The sequence below is a fragment of the Abramis brama genome, assembly GCF_963993115.1.
Source record: "Abramis brama genome assembly, contig: SCAFFOLD_92, whole genome shotgun sequence".
Taxonomy (NCBI): Eukaryota; Metazoa; Chordata; class Actinopteri; order Cypriniformes; family Leuciscidae; genus Abramis; species Abramis brama.
The window spans coordinates 1-16,416 of record NW_028155995.1 but is presented as its reverse complement, the minus strand read 5'-3'; the positions used below and the strand labels follow the sequence as shown (position 1 = coordinate 16,416).

Below are 16,416 nucleotides of genomic sequence, written 5' to 3'. Positions count from 1 at the left end.
ATTTTGAATTGCTCAATATAATGTTTGTCACATAATCAGATGGTTCAGATTTGCTGCTGATACCCTAGTAAAGAATAGTTTGCATTATTTGTAGTATTTATATTTGATTTAATAAAAGTGCTTACTTTCTCTGATGTGCTGCCTATAGCGTTTGCTCTACCTCAGTCAGGTATGCAAAACTTCTCATTTTAAATGGTAAATATGTTGCACATAATTAACGGAAAACTGTATGTAATTTGTTGATAGGTTATAGACTTTCTACTGATATCAAAAGTTTTTCACTCTAATAAGATAGTCCTAAAAGATATATTGAGGATGTCTGCTAACAGTCTACTGATCGCAAACTATATATTTGTTGACAAGCAACTGATCTTTAGCTGATCATCAACAGATGGTAAACTAAAGATTTTGTCCGTTTTTAATGTTTAAATAGTAATTTATGGTGCTGTAATGGGTACTAATAACTAGTAGAGTCTGAACAGATGTACTATCAAAATAAAGTGTTACCAGCTATTCTTGCAAATACCTTGAAACCAAAAACTACAAAATACACTAACCCTAACCTACAAGTCTTCTGTAGAAAAGCAAAAATAAAGAAATAAACCTCTGCGATGTTGAGTGACACAGAAGAGTCTCAAGAACACGCGTCAGTAATGAACGCCCTGCTTTAATAATGGAAAAGCATCAAGATTGTTGTGGATTACATAAGCAAAAAAAAAAAAAGAGTTGAGATCAACGGTATGATGATATTCATTACATCACATGTGCAGCATATATATATATATATATATATATATATATAAAGCCTCTAATGACATTAATGTCCTTCAGCTTCATTGATTGGTCTCCTGTAATGTCTCTTAACGATCACCTAAACAATCATTTCTCCAGACGCTGAACCGCTGAGAACGACGGAGATCTTTCCAGTGATTCTTCATTATCAGCTCAGATTCAGACAGAATGATGGAAGTGAAAACACTCTTCAGCTGCTACTCACTGTGTGTCTGTCTTTTCTTCTGCGTCTTCATGAACACATTCAGCTCCTGTAAACTGAATAGCTGATTTATCCCATGCAATGACTGAAAAGCATATGCCAGATCATCAGTGCTTTCTAAAGGTGAGGTAAAATTAAATACATTATTTCACACAGATATAAATGCTTCAACACCAGGATTTACGTTTGCATGCTTCACTTGATTGAAATGAACTTCATAGCATCCAGTTTTGTAATGTAAACCCCACAAACATTCTCCTTATCCAACATCAACCATCTATAGATGATCGCAATAAAATATTCGTTGTCCAATCACATCCACAAACATCCTTCCTTTCTCATTTTGACCTTCTTCCATCAGGGCTGTTTTTAGTAATGTTCTCATCCTTCAGGTCTGAAATGCACTTTCATGCCACGTTGTGCTAATATATGGCTATAGTAAATATATAGACTGGAAGCATTTAATCATCTGAAGTAAGTGATTCATGTAAGTCACTGCTGTAGTCATGCATAAAATCAGATTCAATTAATCTTCACACATGAGCATTCAAAGAAATCAAACTACTAACGCTCCAGCAGAACCGAGTGAAGCATAAAAGAATATTCCAGGTAATCTTTAAACCCTATCTGTAGAGGGCGTCGGTGAGCTGTCATTTACCACAGCCAATCATTCTCACTCATTAGTCCTGCCTCAAAGAACAACTTTAGTGTAAATATCACTCATGTTTAACTAAAGAATTAATACAAGGGCTTAAACAAAAACACAAGCTTCTCATTTCTGCGTTGAAACAGAATGACTTCCATTATTATAAAGACTTTCTGTTCTGCAAACTAATAGAAGAGTCAACAACTTTCTATGGTATTAGACAGCGAGCCACAAACGCATTCAAAGAAATTACTTTGAGAGAATAGTCTTAAGGAACCCTGATCATATGGTTTCTTATAGAGAGCACTGGACTAGAACAGAATAAAGCGGTTCTTTAAAAAAATCTAAATATAACGTCCGGTGAAAGGACAGACTTCTCTAGGGTGATGATGCGTGCAGGACCTCTCCAATCATTCAGTGCGATTAAACCCCGCCCCTTACATTCAGACCCGCCTCCATCCAATCAACAACTGCTGGACAGAACCAAGCCCCGCCCTACATTTCTTCTTTTCCGATAATCAGTTTCATTCAGATGTAAGGCACAATACAGAAGAAAAGATCTGCCGCTACTTCTGTTACATTGCGACCTTTCAGAAGTCTTTTTTAACTTTCCATGCCATCTTTAACAGCAAAGCTTATGGTGAGATGCTCAAACAGCCAAAGACGTCTGCATGTGTGTGGATGAAGGAGAGGAACTTTACAAATACAACTTTTTCTGAAAACACAGCACACTAATCAAAGCACCACAACTGAAAAATCTACCTAAAAGAAAGATCTACACCAAACCGTTGATCTCACTGATCGACTGCTCCATTCACACAGACTGTCCAGAAGAAACGTGTAGTGAACTTTAGAAGCAGCCTCTGCACCGACGTGTTTATCCATTAGACCGTCCTGCGCTGGAATCCAGTTTATTGTTCTGCTTATTTCTCGTATTTTGCACATGTAGTCTCAGCTGAGATGGAGGAGCTGTGAGAATAACCAGAAGCTGAAGGGGTTGATATAGACTGGGCTGTTGCTTCTCTGGTATTATTGTGTTCAAACTGCACTGAAAGACATGTAAACTCTGCCTCAGATGAAAGCATGATTGGGCTCAAAGTGAACAGTGGTGTTGGGCTGGTCTCTGGAGGAGTGATGATGATGATGATGATGATGGTCAGATGAAGTGAACAGTGGTGTTGGGCTGGTCTCTGGAGGAGTGATGATGATGATGGTGATGATGATGGTCAGATGAAGTGAACAGTGGTGTTGGGCTGGTCTCTGGAGGAGTGATGATGATGATGATGATGATGATGGTCAGATGAAGTGAACAGTGGTGTTGGGCTGGTCTCTGGAGGAGTGATGATGATGATGGTGATGGTCAGATGAAGGTGGAGTCGAGTGCGCTGCTGTCGTGGGTGTTGCGAGCGCGAGCTTCAAACAGCTGCTTGATCAGCGCAGATTTCTCCTGCTCCAGCTGAGTGATGCGCTCGCTCTTCTCTGTCACTTCCTGTAGGTGAAAAACACATGAATATGCAAATAGCCCCGCCTCCAATGTTCAGAGATCAGAAATCCACTTTGCCAGTTTTACCGTAGTAAATGCTGCTCGATGGCAAGTGGAAATGCTGGTGTATTTCAGCCATATACTGTAGGGATGTCATGAGAACCGATACTTCGGTACCAAGTCGGTATCAACATTTTAAAATCCTGACGGTACCTGTTTTTCTACAGTACCGCAAGTATCGATAGTACCGAACATTTATGCACTATAGCATGTAGGTTGAACCCAAACAGATTATCAGAGCAAATCAGTAATTTTAAAACTTTGGCATTGGCATGGTTCAAATCACAGTGTGTAGCAGTAAACGAAGTTCAGTATGGCGTACCACAAGGCTCAGTACTAGGACCGTTGCTGTTCACTCTGTACATGCTACCCTCACTCACACACACACACACACACACACACACACACACACACACACACACACACACACACACACACACACACACTCTGTACATGCTACCCTTAGGAGATATCATTAGGAAGCATGGCATTAGTTTTCACTGTTATGCTGATGATACTCAGCCCTATATTTCTTCACGCCCCGACGAAACTTACCAATTCACTAAATTAACGGAATGCATAGCTGATATAAAAAACTGGATGAATAGTAATTTCCTACTACTAAATTCTGAAAAAACAATTTAACAATTGATGGCTGCTCTGTCAAGTCTTCGTCGTCGGTTAGAAACCTGGGTGTGCTCTTTGATACCAATCTTTCATTTGAAAGCCACGTTTCTAGCATCTGTAAAACCGCATTTTTCAATCTTAAAGATATATATAAATTACGTCATATGCTGTCATTGACAAATGCGGAACAATTAGTCCATGCGTTCATGACCTCAAGGCTAGATTATTGTAATGATCTACTGGGTGGTTGCCCTGCACGCTTAATAAACAAACTACAGCTGGTCCAAAACGCAGCAGCTCGAGTTCTTACCAGAACCAGGAAGTATGACCATATTAGCCCGGTTCTGTCAACACTGCACTGGCTCCCTATTAAACATTGTATAAATTGTAAAATATTGCTGATTACTTACAAAGCACTAAATGGTTTAGCACCACAACACTTGAGTGAGCTCTTAACGCATTATAGTCCTTCACGTCTATTGTGATCTCAAAATTCCGGCCAGTTGATAATACCTAGAATATCAAAATCGACTGCTGGCGGCAGATCCTTCTCCTATTTAGCACCAAACCTTTGGAACAGTCTTCTACCATTGTCCAGGAAGCAGACACACTCTGTCAGTTCAAAGCAAGATTAAAAACACATCTCTTTGACCTAGCATACACATAACACATTGTGTGACTGTAATGTGACTCATTTCTGAATGAAACAGGAAACTGTCTCTTATCAGAGTTCACGGATCTGATCGGGTGTTAGGAGTGATATGTGTGGTCCGGGTGTGCGTGACCTCTGACCTGTGTGAGCAGGCGGTTGTGCTCCTTCAGTGTGTGTATGGCCTGAGGAGGAGCAGTGCTGGACGAGACGCCGGCCGACAGCGAGTCTGAGGACGAGACCGTCTGAGAACAGCAAACACACACACCGCAGATACTGATTCAGCTGTAGAATAATTATCAGGAAACTAAAGCAACATCACTTGATTATTGTCAATCACCTTCACATTTTTCACCACAATAATATATCTATATATAATATATATAATTAAGGTTTAATTCTAATTAATAATATAATATAAATAATTAGGTTTATACGAACCTTCCCAGAAACGGAAATTAAATCACTGAGGCAGCGTGTGATTTCCTGCAGTTTTGGCAGAAGAACATCCATTCGACTTTGACAAGATTCAGCCAAAAACTCCTGAAGAAACACAATATGGTGTCAGAAATGAGCTTTTAGATTAATGAGGTCAGTATTTGACACCTGGAATTGGTTTTCTGGGGCATCTGTATTAACCACAGAAATACACATTCACTGTTCATTTACGTCAAACACTGAAATCAAATTAGCATTTAGAATTTTTCCTTGACAAAGTTTTTTATTATCTTCAAACTCAGTTTAGTTCTGACACACACGCCTGTAGTTCTCACTGGACTGAAGCTAAACTCGGCTGATATGAATGAAAACTGCTCTAAAACTTCAATGCAAACCTCCACTGTTATGCCGTCGTTCGTTGCACTCCACACTCTGAAATATGATCAATTCTGACTACTTTTTGAGTTACTGGGAAAGTTTTTAAAACCCACAACTAGACTACCATGAAATATCATTAAAATGACAGCATTTTTGTCAGAGCTCTGGTTGATTTCGTGTTCTTAATTTCGGTCAGAAATACTGAGACTCTCAGACTGCTAGAAACGATCAATAAATAAACCCTCCCACTGGAAGACAGTGGTTTTGAATGAGATGTCTTGATGAGCACAGTAATGACGGCGTGTTAAACCAGTGATGGGAAACGTACGGTGGAGTGGCGGCTCTGGCCCACGAGTCTCTGGGTCTCAGTGATGTTGTGGATCTGGGTCTGGTACCATTCTCTGGCTCGCTCCAACACATCCAGGCCGGCCAGCAGAGAGTCCTTCTCCTGCTCCAGCTCCTTCATCTGCTTCAGCTGACAGAAACACACCGTTAAACTCCCTTAAAAACCTGCTCCTGAAGACCAGGACTGATGCACATGCCTAAAAATCTAATGTTAGACTTTTTAAGACCTGAATAAATGAAAGATACCGTATGTGCACATAAAGAACACTATAAATAGAGCCCGACCGATTTATCAGCCGATATGAGCCTGCCACAGATATATCTGCATCACCGTATATTAGGGTGACCATTCGTCCTCTTTTTCCAGGACATGTCCGGCCGGGATTTCGAGATCGCCCAAAATATCCGGGATTCGGCTTTTGCTTTCTCGTCGCCATTCATTTTGTTTACATGCACACCTTCTGATTCAATAGGACTGAATTAATTCCAATTGGTGAATCTGAATGTAGTGTTTACATGAACGCTAGACAAGTGATCGGTTGATGTGCGTTTTAGCATTGCTAAGAAAATTCCTGTGTTTTCGTCTCGATCAGGATCCGTGTGAAGCAGAATGCATGACCTGCAAAGCTGGCACGTACGTGACAGTGTCAAGTAATGTAATAATGTAAACATAATGAATGGTGATTGTAGAAAGCAAAAGCCGAATCCCGGGCATTTTGGGCGATCTCGAAATCCTGGCCGGACATGTCCTGGTTAAACAGGACGTATGGTCACCCTAGTGTATATGACGCAGATATAATGCTTGTGAATTGTGTATTTACGTAGTTTGTCCAGCAGAGCGCGCTCCATTGTTTGCTACTGGCGACCCAGAGCCCTTTCACTTCAGTAAGGAAGACAGAAGAACCCATTATAATCAGTGATGTTGTGTAGAAGTGTGAAGAAGCCACAGCGCTTCAGCCTTCAGTTTATGATGCGCTTATTGTTCACCTGCTGCTCGTGGAAACATACATCACCAAAACTGCTGAAGCTTTTATCACGGTATTGAATTAAGTTACAAAACAAGTGTTGTCCTATTAAACAGGTTTAATAACTTTTTTATTATAATAAGAAATATGAACATTTAAATTCAATACATTAATGTAAACAAACGTCTAAATTATTAAACAGACTAAAGTGCAAAATAACTGTAAAGAACAAAAATAAAGAATCAGAACATCTAAGGCATGATTTAGTCCATATTAAAATGTAAAAATGTTCAAGTGTAAACAAATGTATAAAAAGACTCAATTTCTTTTTCTTTTTTTACAAAGTATTTAAGTAGGTCTCTTGGTGCTGTGATGAACAATAGCGTTGCACGATACATCGGCCGATACATGATCATTTTTAATGTTATCGTGATTAGGGCCGCAACAACTAATCAAATAAAATTGATAACAATTGATAATGAAAATCATCTACAACGAATGTCATTATCAATTAGTCGCTTCTGTCCACCACGCACGGAAATATATAATAATAACGCAATATAACGCTGAATAACGCATTTCTGTGGACAAAATGCATCTAAAACAGTGGAGGAAACAGAGTGAGCTGTTGGTGCGTGATGCTAACCCTCGTGCACACCGGGACGATTATCACACGCTTGTCGCTGAAGTTTAACGCCTTGTGACTAAACAAAGGGTGCCAATGTGAGTATACACACCAACGCTCAAAACGCTAGGCGTAAAAGCATTTTTTTTTTTTTTAACGCCTCAGAATTGTTTTTGTTTTGTTTGACGTGCCGCATTCAAAACTGGCCGACCAGTGAGATTGGCGCTTTTGTTCACGTGCCTGGAGCTGCTTAAGTTACAGTACCTGGTGGCGCTCAAGCACAAAACGGTCTTGCCGACACATTGATAGAAGAAGACGACGAAGAGGAAGTAAGTAGATGAAGAAGAAGATGCAACGAGGCAAGATGAATGTAGAGCTGCTGGTCTCTTTGGTGTCTGACACAAAGAACTGTATGACAAACGCCACAGCGACTACAAAAATCTTTCTTGCAAAATTCGCTCTCGCCACCCTGTCAACGACGCCGGAGAAAGATTCAGGGACGCTCTGATGCTCTGACGTAGATCGAAGTAGACCAATGTTTACAGGATTGCATTCTCTGGAATCCTCTCAGGCGGAGGACTTCTACATTCTGATTGGTTGCCGCCGAACCGCGTCAGAGCTTATTACCATAAAGTTGACCTGACTTCAACTCTTCTCGCCGGAGCTCGCCGCCGGCTCTCATTGAAAATGAATGACTTCCGGCCACTTTGACGCTCTCGCCGGCAACCGTGTGAACGCACAGTAAGAGGGAGATGTTATGGAGAGGAATTGCAGATCAAATAGGATTGGATGGTGAGTAATAAGCACCATCTACTGTCAGGGAGTGAATTTGCACGTTCACTCGGCGCATTGCCAGTGAAAAACGATTGGGTATGAACACAAAGACGCGTCGAAAAACGTTGGCGATTATCGCACGATAATCGTAGGCTTTAGCGTAGTGGTTCTCAACGGGGGCGTTCAGAGAACAACTGGGGGCGTTGGAAGCAACATTTTTGAAAGGGGGGCTTGTGATGATGAACCAGGTCAATGACATCATCACTAGAGTTCAAGCCTAGTGCTATTTTGAGTTTACTTGGTGTGCTGATTGCAGGAATAGTTTATTATGTATTGTATGTTGGCAATGTATATGTGGATGGACAATACCAACATCAAGTGTTCAACATGCTAATGTTTTGACTGATAATAGAGAGCCATTGTTTGTTTTAAATTATTTCTTTATTGTGTAAGTTTGCATATTATAGCACATGTTAGATCTCACCTGTCTGAGCCAGGGTTTTGAGGTGGGCTCTGGTAGTGCCCATAACCAGAACATACCATTTTTCAAGATGGAGAGAGACATGAGTGCTATGAGGTGTTAGATGTTTGAGTTTGTGGTTGTATGTTATGCATGTTTATATTATGATTATTGCATGTCAGAAATGAGTTCTTGAACATTAGTTATATTATTTAGGTGCCAATGTTTTGCTGTGGAATTCAGTGACGAGTGTTACGGGGAAAGGCTCCACCCCGTGACAATGGTTCATCGCACTAGTGTTTGGCGGGAAACTTGTATATTTAAACCACTGTCTGAGCATGTTTGAGGAGGAATGATGCATCCTGTGTATACTGTGCAAACGCTTGAACATGTCTGAGGTGAGACGTGCCGATATTTTTGTGGATGTGCCACTAGGCCTTGTTTAGTGCCAGTTTTGCTGCTCACAACATTTTTTCTTTTGTTTTTAGCACCAGTATATGTTGCATTAAGTTTATTTTTATTTCTTTGTTCTTTTTTTTTTGGTTTTGTTTCTTTGTTCTTTTTTTTGTACTTTATGTGGACTGCACCTTGTGAAATGTAGCTTCTAAAATAAACCACAACTGGCATTTTGAAAACCACTCCATTGTACTGAGCCTTTCTAAACTTCTCCCAGGCCCCTCGAGAACACGCTACATGACAGGGGCATTCAGGTGTTCATGGGGGGCGTTCACTAGTTTACACCAAAGATCCAGGCAAGACCAGATTAAACATGTAATTACTTGCAAAATAATTGCCTACAACATTCTTAAATCTGCCAGTTTAATGCGACATGCAAGCTATGTATCATTTCTTTTGCAACGACTATTATTTTCCAGTCATAGACCAGCGCTCAAGCACTGACTAGAATCCAGCGCTGACAAGAATCAGCATTCACATGCTCAAAAACGTGTTTCGCGCTGACAACAATCCGGTGGTGGCTAGAATCCAGCGCTGACTCATGCAGCAGAGGAATGGAAAGTTGACAAGCCATTAAAAAAAGTATTGAATATATTTTCTAATATTTTCAATAAAACATGTTCCCATTCAATCCGGCGATGAATTTTAAAATGAACTAAACAAAATTCTATTTATAAGGTAAAACTTTTAAATTTTTAGGCTTTAACTAATGCCAATCCCTAATGCCAAAATGTTTTCTTTGTTCACCAAGTCATTTACTGGTCAGGCATTATTGTTAACTCGCAAGACTTTAAGGAGAAAATGACAATTTGATAGATAATTTAAATATATTCTGTAATCACATTTTGGTAATTTATTAATTCCGACGTCACATCTGAGCTCGAAACGCTGCTTGGATAGTTTCAAGATAGTTAAAAATAATTAATAATGCAATAAAAATGTAATTGTTCATATGTGTTTATTCTTGTTAGAAGTTTTTTTTGTTTTTTTTACTGATTATAAACAAATTAATCTTGACAACCCAAATTAATTGTAATTGTATTAATTACACCATTGATGAAAATAAGCTGATACCAATGTATTTTAGGCCTACAATTCTAACATAATTCTTCATGAAAAATCATGATTGTATTTTTTTTCCCGAAAGTAAGGTTAAATGTAAGAAGCTTCTTGCAATACTCTCCTAAATGCGTAATAAAACCTAAGTGCAAACATTACCGCTTTAATGACCGTATAGATCTTATGCGCCAGAGAAACAAGCGTGCAGCCATCTTTAAGGATATTGTCTTTGAACTTCCATTTTTGCAGTCGCTCTGTTTACCTCTATGGCATCGCTGTCGAGGAGTAATTAACTGGTAAAGTGGATTTACTTATTGTAAAGTTAACAAAAGTTATCATGAGGATTGTAATGTGTTTAGAGCAGATGTCTTAACAAATGTCAGTCGATCGGGAAGATTTTTCAAGCACACTCATAATAGAAGGGACCTGGATAATGGATAGGGGGGCATTGGCTCAAAAAAGGTTGAGAACCACTGCAGTTTAGCATGATGTTTAACATGGCTTCCCTGTCAGGCACTCAGGCAGATGCGTGTGCTGTTTAATATGTGATATGTTTCCATAGCGCAAAACTTTAATTTCACGGTTTTATTCTTATCTGTAAGTGTTACAAATTCACACAAGTATTTCTATTTTGCATGAAGGCTGGCCCTGATAGTCTGCATTAAACTTCAGACTATACTGATTGTCGGCCCTCTGCTTTTCTAAGCTTTTTGCTAAAATGTATGCTTTTTCTTAATGAAGCGTACCCACCTTCAAGAGTTGATAAAAAAAATGCATAAAGCTAGAATAAAACTGTTTTTTTATGTTTAAAGCAGAAGGGCTGTTCTTTCTTTCTATATATTGCATGTTCAGATATTCATCCAACAAAATATTCTGGGGCCTGAAACTTTGAATGCTGACAACTTTTTTTCAAAGCGGCAGGGAATGAGTTAAGTACATTTTTCAAGTATGCATACGTCCTTCTTTGAAAATGAAGTAATGATGTACAACTTGTGAATGAAGGATTTTTTTGTGCTGATTCTTTTCAATGAACTAGTTGACAAAATGAACTATTAACAAATGACTTTGAGACTGGGACCGATCGGTTCACAGCAGTAATCGATGCGGTTAGCGCCGGTAAAGACACTCACTGGACTCTTTTGGCCATTGTGATTGGAGAGCAGAGGGGCTGCAAAGGAGAATTGGTGGCGTGTGATGAGCGATACCTGAAGAATATGAAGCCTCTGCACCGCCGCTGTTAACCCCCTGGGGTCGTCAATCACGCCGGCGCGATAGGCTCGCTTTTTTTCTTATCAGTGCAAAAGAGACTCAAAATACTCTGTTGACTTTGATATTACAAACAAGTTTCATACATCAATCGATCCTGTTAAGTGTGATTATTATTTTTGTGTATACTCACAATAAAAACAACGTGTTGTGCTTTTTGACAAATAAAGTAAACATGATGCGAGTTCTGCTTTCTCTGTCAGTGTAGTCCATTCTGAAACGCGTCCGAAAATGAACTAACTCAGCGAATACTCAGTCAAACAGGCATACAGACACACAGGCATGAAGCTTGAATTCTCTTCTTTTAAATGAAGTAATTTTAATAAAAAACAAATATTCTCAGTTTATGTAATGTATGAAAAGAGAGAGATGTCAGTCGTTCTCATCTCAGCTCATTATGTTTTAATGTGACCCCGCCCACGGAGAGCGCACGCTATTCAAACGCAAATGATCTGAGGCGATCCAGGCAAACCTGTGAAACGCCCACATCAGCTGGATAACACACACCGCGAGTTCACTTTCAGACTCATGTATTTTACGACGCTGTGAGGAATAATACTATCTTAATAATAATCCTGGAAAATTTACCTCAGAAGTGCTGGAAGTTTCATTTCGAGGAGCAACGGATCCGAGTGAGGAATAGGTCAGTTATATATTTGCTTTGTTCTAATCGCAATAGTGTCTGTACACACAAAAAGACTTTAAATATGAATCGCGTTTCTGTGTGTGAATGAATGAATGCACAGATGCGCGCTGTTGTGTAGCTACTACAGCTGGCAAAAATACTGTTTCAAAATGAATCACGTTTTTGTGTGTGAATGAATGAACAGCTTTTACCAAACTCTATTGCTATACTGAGATGAGTAAAAATCGTTATGTTTAAAAAATTATGTTTTGTCAAAAATAAAGTCATCAACTAAGATGTTATTATAGTGTTTGTTCCAATGTAGGCTATATTCAAACTAATGAGTCCTTAACTTTGAAATAAATATGATAAAATGTATACTTTAGTTTTTACAAAGAAAGATTACACTTGAAATAGTTAAATGTAATTGTATACTTGTAATTGTATAACCTTTTTAATAAAATAATAATAATAAAAATTATATATATATATAATTATATATAATATGTATATATGTATACATGTATACACACAAGGGTAGATATAAACAAAATCTTAAAAGGTCAATATAAGCCTTCTCTTTAAATTATTTTTATTGTGTTTTATTAGTGACACATTTGGGTAGAGAATATATTCCAAAACTTTCTGAAAATACAGTATGAGAACAATTAATGGCACAATTACTAGAAATGTTTGCGCCCACTCGCATATTGCCTTTCCAAACAAAAAGTGTCTTACAAAATTAGGCAGGATGATTTTCACATCATTTTGAAGAAAAAACTCTAGGCGACAAAATGCATTATTCAGGAGTCTTATGGAAACATATTTAGTATGTGTTTTGTGGCCTTATTTCAGAAACTTTCATTTTTAGTTTTTTCAATAACCATGCATAAACATTATTCTTTCACAAATACAAACATGTACATACATGTTGCTCACATATTATGGTAGCCCTGTTTGTGCTAAAAAGAGTGTAATTATACCTTTGCCATAAATATGTTTATAAGCAACTGAAAAAAGCACAAATGTCAGGGGCATGTCAGAACATCTCAAGGACCCCAAAAACACCTCAGACCCCAGAGGGTTAAAAGCGGAGTCGCAGGACACGCGGTCCGGAATGGAGAATCATGCGTGACACCACTGACAGGCTAGGATGCTGGGCTGCTTTTCCCCTCAGTTGTCGTGGCCTAAAGAGGACAAGCTGCTATGCCGAAGCTGCCGCCCCTTGTGCCTCAGACCGAAGAGAGAGAGAGAAGAGCGTGCGACCGCCGGACCTCGTCCCCTTACCTGGAGCCATCCCATCTCTTCACTACTCATCCCATCTGATCACTACCCATCCCATCTAATCACTACCCATCCTATTCGTTATCAGTTTGTAGTAGTAAACGAAGAAATATCATATCGATCACAAGTTCAGTATGGCGTACCACAAGGCTCAGTACTAGGACCGTTGCTGTTCACTCTGTACATGCTACCCTTGGGAGATATCATTGGGAAGCATGGGATTAGTTATGCTGATGATACTCAGCTCTATATCTCTTTGCGCCCTGATAAAACTCACCAATTCACAAAATTAATGGAATGCATAGCTGATTTATAATTTGGGTGACTAGTAATTTCCTAGTACTTATTTCTGAAAAAAAAACAGAGTTTCTAAAGATTGGACCAAAAACGTCTGCACGTAATAACCTAGAATACTGTCTAACACTTGATGGCTGCTCTGTTAAGTCTTCGTCGTTGGTTAGGAACCTGGGTGTGCTCTTTGATACCAATCTTTCATTTGAAAGCCACGTTTTTAGCATCTGTAAAACCGCATTTTTCCATCTTAAAAATATATCTAAATTACGTCATATGCTCTCATTGACAAATGCGGAACAATTAGTTCATGCGTTCATGACCTCAAGGCTAGATTATTATAATGCTATTATGGGTGGTTGCCCTGCACGCTTAATAAACAAACTACAGCTGGTCCAAAACGCAGCAGCTCGAGTTCTTACCAGAACCAGGAAGTATGACCATATTAGCCCTGTTCTGTCAACACTGCATTGGCTCCCTATTAAACATTGTATACCATCCATCACGTCTATTGCGATCTCAAAATTCTGGCCAGTTGATAATATCTAGAATATTAAAATCGACTGCTGTCGGTAGATCGTTTTCCTATTTATCACCTAAACTCTGGAACAGTCTTCTTAACATTGTCCGGGAAGCAGACACACTCTGTCAGTTTAAATCTAGACTAAAAACACATATTTTTAACCTGGCATACACATAGAACATTACACATTTCTATTATTCAAATCATTAAATCATTAAATGATTATTTCGGTCTAAATGAGTCTACTCCATCAGGATACTCCTATAAACATGAGCCCCGTCTGATTGGTCGTGGCGGCGGTGTTGCAACAATCTATAGAGATATCCTCAATGTTACTCAGAAAACGGGTTATAAGTTTATTTCGTTTGAAGTACTTGTACTAAATGTTACGCTCTTAGATGTTAGAAAAACATCCCTATTATCTCTAGCCTTGGCTACCGTATATAGACCGCTTGGGCCTTACGCTGATTTCCTAAAAGAGTTTGCAGATTTTCTCTCAGACCTATTAGTCAATGTTGATAAAGCATTAATAGTTGGAAATTTTAACATACATGTAGATAATCCAAATGATGCGTTAGGGGCTGCGTTTACAGATTTAATAAACTCCTTTGGGGTCAAGCAAAACGTTAACGGACCAACTCATCGTTTTAATCATACACTCGATTTAATTATATCACATGGAACCGATCCAACCGATATAGATATCATTCCACAAAGTGATGATGTCACTGACCATTCAGGGCTCGCAAAATTTCAAAATCGCTGGTAGCCCTTCGGGCAGGCACTCTTCAGATTTTGGTAGCCCGAAATGAATTTTACTAGCCCATATAAAAAGACAATTTTATTAATGTAGAATATTGGTTAGGAGTCAAAACAATGAATCAAAAACTTTTTCAAAACACAAAATATCAACAAATATGCATCTGGTTCTAACTGAACTGAAAGGTGTGTGACCAGTATGGAACATGAATCAGTCTGTGTCTGAGCCCCCAATGAGTGTATGATAAAAAAAAAAAAAAGTAACACTTTAGTTTAGGGTCTAATGCTCACTAGTAAGTTTCTTTAACATGCAGATGGCAGTGTTTTATCATCACAGAGGTCCCGAATGTGAGTTAGACTAGTCAGGGGGGTTCGGGGGCACCCCCGAGAAAATTTTGATTTCTCTGATCTACATATGTGCATTTTAAGATGTTTTGAGGGCCAAAAAAATTGGATAACAATAGCTTTAAAACCATGTAAGTGGGCAGCTGATTATTTTTCTCTCCTCATCAGCATCACACTCCTATTCTCTTTGTTTTTCTCTTGCTCTGTCTCTTCCCCTCCTAAAGCTGAGCTTTGACTGATATAGGCTTTTCATTTCTGTCTGTCAGTGAAGTAAACATAGGGTCAACTGATAGGTTGATTTATTAATCATTTTCTCAGATGCATTAATTTACTGAAAGCTACTAGGAAAGCTAGGTAGCCTAACTAAGTTTATTAAATTCATTCACAGTATGTACACATTCATTATTGATCTTATTCCTAATACAGGGCTTTATAATCGAATAGGTCCAACATTTAAGGTTATTAGGGGGTTCAAATTTTTTATTTCTCTGATATGTCCATTTCAAGACGTTTGAAGGCCAAAAAAGGATAAGAAATAGCTTTAAAACAATGTCAGTGGGCAGTAGATTATGTGTCAATACCTGCTCTCACTTCTTATCATTCACTCTTTCTTTTTCTCTCAGTCTCCTCATCTTACCCTGTCTCTTCCCTCCTAAAGCTGAACTTTTTTAGGAGAAGGCTTTACTGAAGGCTACAAATTGTATATTAATTCTCAACATGTACACATTCATTATTAATCTTGTGCCTAACATGAAAACGGCTTTGTTAATGCTCTGTTAATGTCCCCTCACAAATAATGACAGTAAACTAATTATTAGTCACGTTACATAGGCCTATTTTCAGTTCAAAATGGCGAAATTCGACAAAAGTATTTTCGTTTGTCTGATTATTTTTGTCATTCGTTTCACATTTATGACCTAAAAAAGCTGTCAAATATGAAATGTTTAGTTTAGCTACTTACATCTTATCTCGCACTTGGCCGTAAACCAAAGCGTCAGTCGCTCTGCTCAAATTCGCGCTCAGCAGCTTCTTGTGAACATAAAGCCCGCCTACTTTGATTTGATTGGTCATCTCAAATATTCTGACATTGACAGACCAATGAGACTCAGATGAACACACACACACACACACACACACACCTTTCTGACGTGCGCTCTCCTCTGCGCCGCTGCGGAGTGAAGATGAAGAACGCGCTGAATCTGATTATAACAAGACTGAAGCGAACACTATTTCAGATAGCCCGTCGGGCAGGCCGGTTATGCATTTTGGTAGCCCGACTGGAAAACACAATAGCCCCGGGACGTCGGGCAGGCGATTTTGCGAGCCCTGCCATTACATGGTAACTTGCATATTACGTACTGCTG

At 39.0% G+C, this 16,416-nt stretch overlaps 1 protein-coding gene across 1 annotated transcript; it reads right to left on the bottom strand.

The window, feature by feature from the left end:
- Positions 1-1,339: 1,339 nt before the first annotated feature.
- LOC311077180 (suppressor APC domain-containing protein 2-like) lies at positions 1,340-5,782 on the bottom strand. Its single transcript, XM_084139002.1, has 4 exons — positions 5,604-5,782; positions 4,901-5,002; positions 4,603-4,704; positions 1,340-3,129 (listed from the first exon to the last, which is right to left on the bottom strand). Exons 1-4 carry the CDS (start codon positions 5,739-5,741, stop codon positions 3,001-3,003), a joined length of 471 nt encoding a protein of 156 aa, XP_083995128.1. The 5' UTR covers positions 5,742-5,782; the 3' UTR covers positions 1,340-3,000.
- Between the last annotated feature and the right edge of the window lie 10,634 nt (positions 5,783-16,416).